Source organism: Copadichromis virginalis, linkage group LG13 (assembly GCF_057382275.1).
Source record: "Copadichromis virginalis isolate Kocher_CV1m ecotype Utaka linkage group LG13, C_Virginalis_male_GT1.1, whole genome shotgun sequence".
Lineage (NCBI taxonomy): Eukaryota > Metazoa > Chordata > Actinopteri > Cichliformes > Cichlidae > Copadichromis > Copadichromis virginalis.
This window is the reverse complement of record NC_140630.1, coordinates 21123760-21136946: the sequence shown is the minus strand read 5'-3', so window position 1 is coordinate 21136946 and position 13187 is coordinate 21123760. Positions and strand designations below refer to the sequence as shown.

Below are 13187 nucleotides of genomic sequence, written 5' to 3'. Positions count from 1 at the left end.
CACGTTTTCACCCCAATGCAGAGTGATTCTCATGTATTCGCCTATTGCAAGCTGATTTGGCTTTATCCTGCAGTGTTTCTGCTAAGACGGGTGAACCGTTATTTTAGTTTATTTTGATTTGACCGAGGCATCCAAAATGTCTGTCACTGTGAAATAACTAGTTGAAGTGTGCTGTTATTAAGTCCCCATAAACTCAGAAATATGTTTTGTTTATTTTTACTTCGCTGCCATGTTTCACCTTCACCGAACATAATGATTTTTTCTCAAACTCTCTCTGCAGAGCTTAAACCCGAGTTTAACACACATATGGAAGAAGGATTTTTATGGAAACACAAAATGACTGGAAATTAGTCCAATGTGCTGCTTATGTTGAAACCTGAGAAAAGCATTTCAAGAAAGTGGGAAAAATCTCTCAAAATTGTTGCCTAGGAGTATTTTAAATATGTAGTAGTGCAGACAAAGATTCTGAGATGCTTTGCCTCGTAATTTCTGTGGTTACAAAGTGGCCTGCGTATCCTAGACTTCCCTACAGCCCCTTTGCTCTGCTTGTGTTTAGCATTTGACGATAAGGGACTACCTGAGCCACTTTAATATTTGTTTAAACTTATACGACCTTAAAATGAGAGCCAGAAACACCTCATCAACCCACTAGATTGGACTGTCATAAAACACCATCAGTCTTCTTACCAAAGCTTTGGGTTACAAAAGAAAAAGTAGAAAAAAGAAATATGTTTGTTGGCTTGATGGGTCCATTAAGGATGGCATATCACACTTTTGCAGATTAAATAGAACACAGATTTGGTATTTATACCATAGGGAATGACAGGACTATCTATCCTGAGACACTTTTCTTTTCTAATGGAGTCGTGTTTAGTGAATCTTTATTACCCTCTGGTGTCAGCAAGTGGTATTACGTATGTACGTGTATGACGTATTCTTTTTGCCGTTTCCACATTCCAGCTAATCAACAGATGCAAGGATACTGATGGTTACACCCATTTAAGGAGGATGTACACTGTATCACAAGATGTTTCACTAACTCATCTACACAAAGGATTTTGTAGAGGGTGCAGGAGCTGTGGCAGTTGTTGGAGGCAGTTGTTTCACTTAAAACGACAACTTTAATTGCTACATTTTGACTTTATTCTCAAATAGTGCTTTGAGTTTAATCTAAACATTTATGTGCTGTGCAGAGCAACAGGGGAACTGTAGGTGAACTGAGCAGAGAGTCCAGAGTTTGGAGAACTAATAGAAGCAGAGTGAAAGAGTGAAATCTAAAGTATATCAGCTGAATCAAATTGGTTTAAGGCAGAGGAGCAGAGCTGAGACAGAGCAGCAGTAGTGGTTGGGTGGACTGGTGGAGTTGAGGCAGGTGTGGACAAGATGTTAAACTTTCTTCTTCTACTCAAATTCAGTTTTGTAAGGGGGCTGGAGCCCTGCTGCCACAGGTGACAGGGCAAGGTTCACCATGGACAGGTCTCCAATCCGTCGCAGCCAACCTGAGCTTAAACTGCCTATGTATATCAGATTGATCGCAGACTTACTTCGTCTGATAGGAAAAATTTATGGCAGGTTTTAAGTACAATGTTGGTATGCCTGACAGTCTCATTTTGCAACAGAAAAATAAAGTGAGATAACTTTATCTTACTGGATAAAACAGACACTGACAAAGTCTAACTTTGCAGATATAACTTGCAGTTTAAAAAAGGAGATAAATTGCAATATAGTTTAATAACTGTTAAAGTTGAATGCAAACCCAGAACCACATGTGCTACTTTACGATAATAAATTTACTAAAATATAATATTTAATTAAAGTCATTAAAATGTATTTATGTTGTCATCATTGTTGACATACATTCTAAACAGTTGTTTTGTTTTGTTCATAAAAATATATATTTTACCTTTGTGACCTGTAATTAAATGATATAATTTCTAAAACTAATGGAATCCCTTAAATTTAACAGTTAATGAGTCCAGATTTGTATTCACTGCATTTATTTTGAGATCGATTGCTCCTTTAAACATTTTTCTTCTACGTACATACACTACATCACCAGCAGGGGGAGCTGGCCGCATGCACTCCATTAGCTAGTGGCAACGAAAGTGATTTCAGCCAATTACATTCAAGGGACGCCCACTCTGTGTGCTGCTAAATGCTACATTAAAAGACACGAGGCCGTCGTTACTACTCTTACCCACTCAAATCGAAACAAGGAAGCGACTTACGACGTTTCTTGGGTTTCAGAAGAATTTATCACGTGTATGACGAAAACGTTGCGCCGCCCATGCCTCCCACGCGCTTCCCGCTTTTCCTGTGACCAAATTTGGCATCGGAGCTGGAAGGGAAAAGAAGAGGTCTCACTCAGCCCGAGTTTGTGAGACCAACAACAAAAAAGAGTGTAACCGCACCAGGAAATGTTGGGATATAGTATAACTTTCTGTTAAAACCATTTTGTTTTTTAAAGATTATATCGGACATAATAACTATATGAGAAGAAAAAGTCTATTATTACAACGTCATATTTGTTGTCGTTGTATTAGTCATATGTTCCACTTCATTATGTAGAGAAAATCCTGTGTTTTGATTGGGCCAACAAAGAGTAGACGATCTTCGCGCGAGGCTGTCTGCAGAGTTTCTCGAAGGTGGCGCAGGTTCACACATGTCTGCATCCCGCGATCCAGGTTTGGCAGGCGGATGGGTGTGGTTCCTCATGCTGAAGGACGTTTCACCAGATGGCCGGGTGGTGCATAGTTCTAGGCCTGCGCACTAACAGCTGAAGGACGAGGGACATCGCGAACTGGAGGTGGCATGGACGTGTAGTGGGATAGTGGTGTTTGGTTGTCTTTTAAATTTGTTCATTTACACTGTTTGGAAAGGTAGAAAGGTGTCTGAGGCAGGAACACTGGGCACTAATACAGAATCAAGGTAAGTGTCACGTGTTTGCAGGTGTGTACATGGGTTTTGTGTTTAAGCAGTTTGGTCATTTTCCAGTCGTGTTTCTCTGTGCTCTGAAACAGCTGCTAACCTAACAGTTTGCGTAAGGAAAACTCAGTAAACACAGAGAAGGCCGTTGTGGGATTGACTATGAATAATTGGTGATATGGTTTTCCCTGTTCCTGAAAAGGTCATGTGTTGTTAGGAGCAAACAGCAAACAATTGCCCTCTGATTGGCTGTTTGGCTCTGGAATGCATCTCAAAGACACTATTCAGAGGGGGGGGAGTAAAAACGTTCAAAGAAATCCTTTATGTCAGACTCGATTCATGTTTTAGAAACTCTGAGAACAGTTTTGATCACAGCCTGGCTTTGCGTGGAACAAATTAATAATAGTATATAACATATTTTGCTGCTTTGTATTTTATATCCTGGTTGCTTGTGCCTCAAAGGTGGAGAATGTATATATTATTTTCTTTATTATTGTTTTTCAAACGTTTAAAAACAGGAACTATTAGAAAGAAACAGTTGGGAAATATACTGAATCTTGTGTCTATGTATGGGATGACAGTATATGAGACAAAAAGAGAGAAGAAAAGGACTATAATGTGGATTAGACTGAAAGAAATATGGCAACTGGCCTGATGGAGTGATGAAACCAGATTTGACATTTTTGGTTCAAATCGTTGTCAGTTGAGGAAGGCCCACATGCATCTCTCAGGTCCTGTGTCTGGTCATTTATCTTTTGTTTTTGTTTTTTTTAATATTTCTCAGAGACACAATTTTCAAGTACTGTCACTGTTTGCTATAAATAGTTTTTTAGTCCTGTCATTACTTCTTTTGTCCTACACTCGTCCAGTTTCCTCATTTGTTTGTTGATTCTTTTTTTCCCCTCCTTGATGGTGCAAAGATACTGTTTTTATCCCTGTCAAACAGTGTTATATTTGACATGTTTCATAGTCTCAACAAAAGAAATGGGAACAATTATAATTATGTGTGTTTGCAACAGGCTGCTTGAATCAGAGAGACACGGCACTGGTTCTAGAGTTGGATCCTTTTTTTAGTGGCTTGACAAGCAAAAAAATGAAAAACAAAAACACTTCTTTTAAAGTGGTCATGTACAAGGACTGAAAAGCCTGGTGAATTGTTGCTCAAAGCTTCTTTTTCAAATATAAAAAGGTCGGGCTACTTGCAAAGTATTAAAAAAAAAAAAAAAAAAAAAAGAGGTTGTTCCAGACTTTAGGACAGTACAGTACTGGACATAGTTTCTCTACCTTTGAGTCACAAGCAATCAGAAGCCAACAAAAAATGAGACGATTTTATGTTATTGTTGTTACCTGATGTAATTAAATGTCTTCTTATGAACTTTTACAGAACATGGGGCTTCTTCAGCTGCTAAAATCCCAGTTCTTGTGCCACCTGATCATCTGCTATGTCTTCCTGGTCAGCGGCCTTATTATCAACCTGTTGCAGCTTTGTACTTTACCTGTGTGGCTGGTCAGTAAGCAGCTGGCCCGCAGAATCAACATCAGACTGGCCTACTGCATCTCCAGCCGTATGTATAACCTTAGCTGTACCATTACAACCTGGCTGTTTCCCAGAAGCAGAAAAGTTTTTTCTTCTGCTTCTGGGAGAAGAAACCTTTAGTTTCAGTGGTTTCAGTGGTGCTGTTGGTGTGATGTTATGACAACCCTCTGCTGCACGAGTTCCCAGAACTCTGTACTGCATGGCATCATTTCACAAAAGCAATCCAGGTGTCCTTTACTCACATGTACCTGTTTGCGTCTTTGTCCTTAGAGATGGTTGCTATCTTGGAGTGGTGGTCTGGGACAGAGTGCACACTCTACACTGACCCAAAGAGTTATCCACTGTATGGAAAAGAGAATGCCATTGTGGTCCTCAACCACGCTTTTGAGATAGACTTCCTGTGTGGTTGGACCTTCTGTGAGAGATTTGGAGTTCTTGGGGTAAGTGAAAGTAAGCCAGAAAACTTCACCCACCCCTCAATTCAATGCTTCCCTCCAGTTCTTTCAATGTGTTCTCAACTTCCAGAGCTCAAAAGTGTTAGCCAAAAAACAGCTGGCTTATGTACCGATCATCGGCTGGATGTGGTACTTCTTGGAGATAGTTTTCTGCAAAAGGAAATGGGAGGAAGATCGAAGGACGGTGAATGAGAGTCTTGAGAAACTGCGGGATTACCCAGAAAACTTCTGGGTGGGTTTCAGTCTGTGGTAATTTTAGAATCAAGAGAAGTGAGAGTGATATTTTTGTGGCCATAATTATAATATAATTATATAACACCCAACTTTTTTTTTTCTTTTTTGGCAAAAGTTCTTGCTTCATTGCGAAGGGACACGCTTCACACCAAAGAAGCACCAGGTCAGCATGCAGGTGGCTGAAAGCAAAGGGTTGTCCAAACTAAAGTATCATCTTTTGCCCAGAACCAAAGGATTCTGGGTAACAGTTCAGAGCCTCAGAGGGACGGGTGAGTTTGTCTTTGTCTATGTATTTAAATGTGGCCACCAGAAAGTACCCGATCAGTTTTATGGGGCGGGGGGTGGATTTGCAAATCAAATGAAAGGTGGCGCTGACTAACCGCCGCATGTTCCGTGTTGTGCAGCTGCGGCTGTTTACGATTCCACGCTGAACTTCAGAAACAATGAAATGCCGACTTTGCTGGGGCTTCTTAACGGGAAAAAATATCACGCAGACTTATATGTGAGGTAGGAACTGATGTTTCACACACTTGTTGCTTTTCATTTCCTGTGTGCTGGTGTAACCTTCATCTCTGTGACATGCAGGAGAATTCCTCTAGAGTTGATCCCAGAAGATGAGAAGGAGTGTGCTGAGTGGCTCCACAAACTTTACCAGGAGAAGGTGAGAGTCTTAAATATTCTGATGGATGCATGATTTTCAAAAGAGACGCATTAGGTAGAGGTACTAAATCACCCAGTTTCTTATTACTGAAATAGAAGCCATACTGATTAGATATGTAGCCTAAAATAAGTGCCTCTTCTTTTCTTTTTTTCCCCCTGAAGGCTGATGCACTGTTTCACACTGAATAGTAGTACTATAAATAAATGGGTGGCTCCATCCTCTTGTAGGGGTATTTTTGGTGCTACAGGAACTGGTAAACAGTGTCTTTGAAATTTTTTGATCCAGCCACTGATCTTACAGAAGTGCCCAGACAGCCAAAACCTGGATCTGGAATCATCTCGGATTTGAATTCCACATGAAAACATAAAGATTTTGGTGTAATTTAAAGAAAGCAGCTCCAGCAGAGAACACAAACAATATTAAAAAGCTGGAAGCTTTTGCACTTGAGTGGAAGATTAGTGTGAGGAAATATTTATTGCTCACCACAAATGGCATTAGTGGTAAAAATTAACTTTGAGGGTAGGAACAGTTTGGCTCGCGAACCTTTTTATAGAGATAGAGTCAATGTCATGTAACAAATTGACCTATTATATACACAGTTTTGAAGGTGTGGTGAGCTTATCTGTGGTTTTGGCTGACTGCCATGCCACCTTTTTAATTACTTTTCAATCCATGCACTTTATAACTGAACTCTTGAATCTGAACTTGGGAATGTTAAACTTTGTACACACTTGGTTCCATTTTAGCTCTTACTGGGGTTTTTTTTTTTTAGACACACAGCAGCCACGTGGCTTTAAAAGAACCAACTTTAGCCGTGCTTCCCTGTTGTGGGTTTTGGTGTTGAGCTGCCGTTGCATTAATTTGTTAACAGGATAGCTTTCAAGAGCACTACGCAAAGACTGGGCGCTTCCCGGGCCCCATAATGAGTCCTCCTCGTCGACCATGGTCCTTGATCAACTGGCTATTCTGGTCCTGCCTGCTCCTGTACCCTCTAGGCCTGCTGCTCACTCAGCTGATCAGCTCTGGATCAGTATTTACCATCGTAGCTTCCGTGGCTGTCTGCTCTGCAGGTTTGTGTCATCCATTCACAGGCAAGGTCAAGCCACCATAATATGGTTTAATACGGCCCATCCCTCACTTTAACCAGCTCCTTTTTGTCCAAATGTTACATAAAGCAGCAGATTTGACACCTCAAATGTAAGTCTCCCTCTTTTATTTTATTAATTCATCAGTATTGGGAGCATGTCCATAACAGCATTCAGGCATGTGCTTAAAAATAAAATATCAAAGTTAGATATCAAGTCATCCACCTGATTCTTTTTATTATTATTATTATTATTATTATTATTATTATTATTATTATTATCTCACTGGTTTCACTGTTAAATGGAATTAATCACTCTAACAGCACGGGTTTTTCAAGAGCATGTTGCAGTTTCCACAATAAATAAGAGGCCAGACTTGGAGGAGATGGCTTAGGTGTTATCAGTTATTTAAAAGAGCCAGTTAATGTGCAACATTGCTTCTCATTTCAAAGTGACGTATTCAGCCACGTCACTAAATTGTCATAATAAAAACGCTTGATAATTAAAGGGCATATGCACCACATTCAAAGTCAAATTTACTGTGGAAATAAAAATGTCCCATTTCAAAGCCTGTCAGCACTTCTTTGTGACTCACTCAAACAATGCTGTAGCTTCTCTGAATCCTGTGGTGATTTTTTTTTTTTTTTGTCTTTTCTTCCCACAGCTTCACTGGGAGTTCGCTGGATGATTGGCCAGACTGAGATAAAAAGAGCCTCAAACTATGGGAATAAGGAGGTTTCTCTAAACAACAACTAGTGTATTCTGGAAACGGCGTCTTTTTATTGCAGAGCTACTAATCTGCAAACTGCCGTCAGGAAAACTTGTGCCAAAACAGTCCTGCCAGACTGCCATTTGCAAGTGCAGACCTGCTTCAAAGCAAGCGCAGACAGGATAGTTTTACACTAACGCTATGCTGCAGAAGACTGGGGACTTGGTAAGCAGGTTAAACACAGGATTAAAATCAGAGTATGTTTGAGAACAGCCAAGACCAACATTTGCTATAGAAACAAATTTAATTCAACCAAAAGGCAAGTGGACTACCTCAATGATTGCACTGTAATGCACAGATGACATTTAGGAGGTGAGAGAAAATAAAAATTTTGCACAAAAAAAGTGGCCTTTGTTGTTGTTTGTACTTAAAAAAAAAAAAAAAGAAGTAGTTAATGAATGGTATGACGAAGATCAGGGCCTTTTTTTCTGCTCAAATTTGGCTACAATCCAGACAAAAGAACAGGACTTCACCAGCAAATAGTTTATTGTTAAAAAAAAACAAAACCTGAGCCTTCCAGTTGATATTTCCTCGTCTGCTAAGGCAAGGATGACTTAACTCCCAGTATGAGAATATTTTGGAGCATTAAGACATTGAATAGATGCTAAAGCAGCGTCTCAACTGCGACTACACTGGGCGTAATGTAGAAACTCGTAGTCAGTTTATATTCTTCAGGTAATAAGGAAGATTGACCAGCTAAATTACATCTAATCTACACGTGTGGCTTTCTTTTTTTTCTAAATAAATCAGTAAGTGAACCGATGTGCCGCACGGTTCCATAAATATAGTCCGTCCGTTTATATGTTGGCAGTAAAAACAAAAGTTCCAGTAACTTTTTGTTGACATTCACTGTTGCAGTCTTTCCATCTACGGCTGTGTGACAAAGTAATTAAAGTTGGTGCGATTTGCATGGTCTGAGAGGACAAAGCTCAAACTCCATGTGTCTCCTGTTTGCCCACGACCATCAAAGAATGAGAAAATGGTAAAAAAAAATAAACTGTTAAACAGTGATGCAAGCATCCAGTGAGGAAAAGTAATCATGCAACAAGAAGGAAAAAGAGAAAATGCCAAACCACAGAGACACCTGGTGGTAACACGCCAGCAGGACACAAGATAAAATTTCTTACCTGCTGATCCTGATGTCCTCAGGTGCTGGTTTACATTAGTAAATAAGTAAACAGTGAATCAATATCTTCAATAACAGAATTAAAAATATTAATAGGGAGGCTGATGCTGAACGCCTCGATTTAGACATATATGAGAAAGAATTGGATCAATAAGTTTGGATACAAACTCAAAGCTCAAGCCTCATATTAGCTGATGTTATGAAAGATGCACAGCACATCTCTGCACAGCTCCATCAACTTTATTTTGGGAAAAGTGACCTACATGTGTAGGCAATGGTTAAATTAATAAATCAGTATGAATAATTTTACACAGGAAATGGTGACTAAAAATCAAAACAAAAGATGAGTAAAAAATCTCTAAAAAAAAATTACTAAATTTGAGCCACTTGAAGCACATTAACACATGAGCTCTGTATGCATCACAGGTCTTTTAAAGTTCACACATTTGCAGGTCAGGCCTCTCAAGTGTTTATAGAACATTTTCCAATGCAAACAAACGTGCCCACAGTCCAGTAGTGAGTCATCATAATGTAAACCCATTTTCCATTTACACAATATAAACCATGTAGTTAAACTATTAAAATCTTACCTTAACCTGGAGGAAATTCTCAGAAAATTTCACAGCATAGATATAGGTTGTTTTCTGATTAACTCTTAATCAAAAGATAAGATATGAAACCCTGGTCAAGTGCATAAAACAGAAGTCTCTCACACAAAGTTAAAAGCCTTAGAGAACTCCTCATTTCTGTATATTTAACTAAAAAACATTAGGACTGTGTGCAGCACTGTACTGAATCATTTTCCAACATTTGTGGAAACAGTATAAAAGGCAAAAACAGAGTTTGTACAATTCCAGCAAGCAGGAAAGTCAATATTCGGCATTACTGCCTTTATTCTTAAACACGGCCTGAACTGTCTTATGCAAGCTTTCTTCTCATTTCTTTAGCAGTCTTCAGGAATAGTTCTCCAGGTTTCTTGAAGTTCATCTTTGGATGTTTCTGCCTTTTGTTCAGTTATGTGTTAAGACCATCGCACACCGGTTCATTAATACTACGGTCCGTTCACCACTGACTTTCACAATTACAGTATTACACAAGAACTGCTGTTGTGTAACTTGACACAACAACCATATTAATTTTTCTTTTGAGAAACCGTAAATTGTAAATTATTGAATTTCTGTCTCATTTTAAAGGACATGACTATCAGAAACTGTCCGTCTGCAGCAGATAATTTATTTCAGAACTATAATGTCTTCTTTTGTTCTCCAATTCCCAGTGCATGATATGCCAGTGTGAAATGGCTTAATAAACAAGCAAGCAAACAAAAGCATTCTTGTGGAAATGGTCAGGACCAGGAACTGGACTGAAAATGAGTGAAAAAGAAGCCAATGTCCAAAGAGAAACTTTGGACATTTGGAAACCTGGAGAACTATTGCTCAAAACCACTTTGGAAAAAAAAAGAAAGCCTGGCTTCTTGCAACCAAAACAAAAAGAAATGAGTAGTGACTCACAACAAATGGTGTCACATTTGTCCTTTCTTCGAGTTTAATCTGTATCTTTATGTCATAGTGGCCTGAGGTGCTGTCACACCTTATGAAAGCACTAGCCTTGAGCTGATAATGCTGTGCCTCGCCCATCAATTCAGGCGTGTGACATGAAGACGTGGCTGTGTTTTACAGCTTTGATTCGTGCAGTACAGCACAATAGACCTACTGCAGCTGCTAAAATCCCTCTTCCTGTGCAGTATAATCAGCATCAGAATGGCCTATTGCATCACAAGCTGTGTACACTAATGCCATTCTCAGCTACACAGATCACACTTGGATGTTAGGTGTTGTTGCTTAAAGGAAGACTTGTGTAATTTTACCTTGTTGCAGTAAACACGTTCAAAAACAGTTTTGCATCCAAAGACATCAGTTTGCATAACAGTTAACAGTTAAACGACTTTAACAGCAGTACTCTAAAATAAAACCTTTAAAGTGATAGCAGGCTTAGTGGTGGTTCATTTCAGAATGTTCACTATTCCCAGATTGTTTATGGAAATTCCTGTGAATATGGTCACAGGCCTTTGAGCAGAAAATGCTAGCTGTATATGTAAATCAAATTAATTTAACAAATGGTACTTCCAGTTGTGGTCAGGAATTTATGTGCACTTGTCATGGGCATGAATGTCATGGTAATTTGGGGGTTTTAATGATTTCGTTGAACTTTTACGTTTCCAGAAGTCAGGAAGCTCTTTCAGAGACATTTCTAAACAACTGCAGATTCCAAAATTATCAGTTCAAATAATCCTGCATAAGTAAAAGTTATACAGATGTGTCACAACTTTGTCATGGTCTGGAAGAAACTGTTACCCTTAGAGAAGCGCGCCATGAAATAGAAACGTGTAGAATGGCAGCAGTCACTGTCCAAAATGAAGCAAGTTTTACATAACTGTGGTCTGAGAGGGTGTTTCAAGATAGAAACCCCTGCTCCAAAATAGACAGATTCAAGCGCAACTGAAATTTGCAGCTACCCACATGGACAAACCAAATGTTTGCTGGAGAACCGTTTTATGGTGAGATGAGACAAAGATTGAGCTGTTTGGCCACAATGATGAGGCATGTTTGGAGTGAGGCTATCAAACCTAAGAACAATGTGCCAGATGTCAAGCATGGTGGTGGTAGCATCATGCTCCGGGACTGTTTTGCTGGTACTGGTGAAGTGGATGAAATAATAAAGAAAGAGGAGTGCCTCCAATTTCACCTCAAATCAACAGCCAGATAACTAAAACTGGGACACAGTTGAGTGTTCCAGCTGGGCAATTATCCCAAACACACATCAAAACTGGTTTTGGAGTGGAGAAAGCATGCTAACATTAAGCTTCAGGAGTGGACTCCCAAAGCCCTAAAATCCTATTGAAAATTCTTTTGACTATAAACTAACTTCAAAGTTGGGCCCGTGCCAGGAAACCAACAAGTTTAAATAAAATTTAGGGATTCTGCCAAAAGGAGTGGTCAAATATGCAACCAAAATCATGTTAGAAGCTTGTTGATTGCTTCCCAAAAGCCATACTAAGTTGGTTGAGATCCAACTTAGTATGGGACATTTTAACCACACTTCTGTGCGGGTCTATGTATATATTTGACCCTGTGTAGATTATGGCCAACCTAAAATAATGCACGCAATTCTCATTTTCTAAAGTCATTAAAGATCTATCATTCCACCCTGGAAAAGAACAGTTCAAAGAAACCATTAAAAATCCAAAATTACGACATTCCCATGATGAGTATATGTAAACTTCTGACCACTTCTGTACCTGCTGCTGTCTTCGCTTGTGTGGCTACAGCTGTTTGCAATTGCGTGCTAAACTTCTGGATCAAAAGATGGCTTATTGGGGTAAAATACAGCAAACACTATCATACAGAAAATAAGACTAGCGAATTAAGGTCTATTCTTATCTGTTTATCTTATTTATTCACGTGAAATGTAGTTTTCTAATGTCATTAGCTTGAGGAAACAGAGTATTTATTGTAAATACAAGGTCAAGGACACATTAAACTGATGGATTATTAAGAGTTGATACAGGCACAGACATAACCGGGGTCTTGACGCTATATTTTCTTCATGTATTGAAGGAAAAATTCACATAAAAGAAATTTACTGTGGGAAATGTCCCGCGCAAAACTGTCCTCCCTTCATTCTGATTTGCGCATGTGAAATTCTAAATATACTCTCAGCTCCCCTGGAAGTTTGACTGAGACTGGCAGAGACGCTTTGGTAATACAAAGTTCAACACTTTCCTCCAACTCAGATGATTTTACATTAACAGCTACCAGTTTCACCACTTGTGTTTTTCTTGGCACTGGTCTTCAGATGTTGAAAATGTAAGAAGAAGAAAAAGCACAGAGCTGTTTTGCTATGGATCAAAGATTGCATTATGAAATACACTCACGGTTCCAGTGCTTGTTCACCAGTCACATGGTAACAGCTCAGTGCAATTTGCCATGCAGGTCAAGATGACCGAACATCACAATAAGCAAGAAAGGTGATTTCAGTGACTTTTAATGTGGCACGGTTGGTTGTTGGTGACAGATTTGCTGGTCTGAGTATTTCAGAAACAGCTCATCCACTAGGATTTTCCTGCCCAGCCATCTCTAGGGTTTATAGTTGATAGAAAGGCAACAGCAACTCTAACAACCCCTTGTTGCAAACAAGGTATGAGGTAAAGTATCTCTGAATGCACAACACATCAAACCTTGAAGCAGATGGGCTACAACCCAGTGTGTGAATGGGTGGATGACTGGATATGTAAAGCGCTTTGGGATCCTTAGGGACTAGTAAAGCGCTATATAAATACAGGCCATTTACAACAGCAGCAGAAGACCACACCCCAACCACTCCTGTCAGCTAAGA

At 39.4% G+C, this 13187-nt stretch overlaps 1 protein-coding gene across 2 annotated transcripts; it reads left to right on the top strand.

The window, feature by feature from the left end:
- The first annotated feature begins 2318 nt into the window (after positions 1-2318).
- On the top strand, positions 2319-8053 carry agpat4 (1-acylglycerol-3-phosphate O-acyltransferase 4 (lysophosphatidic acid acyltransferase, delta)). 2 transcript variants are annotated; one of them, XR_014923605.1, is made up of 9 exons: positions 2319-2928; positions 4310-4490; positions 4733-4902; positions 4988-5149; positions 5267-5420; positions 5556-5658; positions 5737-5812; positions 6684-7009; positions 7562-7625. XR_014923605.1 is itself a non-coding variant. In XM_085477968.1 (9 exons), exons 2-9 carry the CDS (start codon positions 4313-4315, stop codon positions 7651-7653), a joined length of 1134 nt encoding a protein of 377 aa, XP_085334094.1. In that variant the 5' UTR covers positions 2329-2928; positions 4310-4312; the 3' UTR covers positions 7654-8053. The 2 variants fall into 2 exon arrangements, 1 of the variants encoding a protein (XP_085334094.1); XM_085477968.1 differs by having other exon boundaries at positions 2329-2928; positions 6684-6882; positions 7562-8053.
- Positions 8054-13187: the final 5134 nt, after the last annotated feature.

What these genes read in the sequence shown, in the direction of transcription:
- agpat4 (XM_085477968.1), top strand. Translation starts at nt 4,313, where the DNA reads ATGGGGCTTCTTCAGCTGCTAAAATCCCAGTTCTTGTGCCACCTGATC. An exon ending in GGCCTACTGCATCTCCAGCC is followed by an intron (nt 4,491 to 4,732) that starts GTATGTATAACC and finishes CTTTGTCCTTAG; the next exon opens with AGATGGTTGCTATCTTGGAG. An exon ending in CGTGGCTGTCTGCTCTGCAG is followed by an intron (nt 6,883 to 7,561) that starts GTTTGTGTCATC and finishes TTCTTCCCACAG; the next exon opens with CTTCACTGGGAGTTCGCTGG.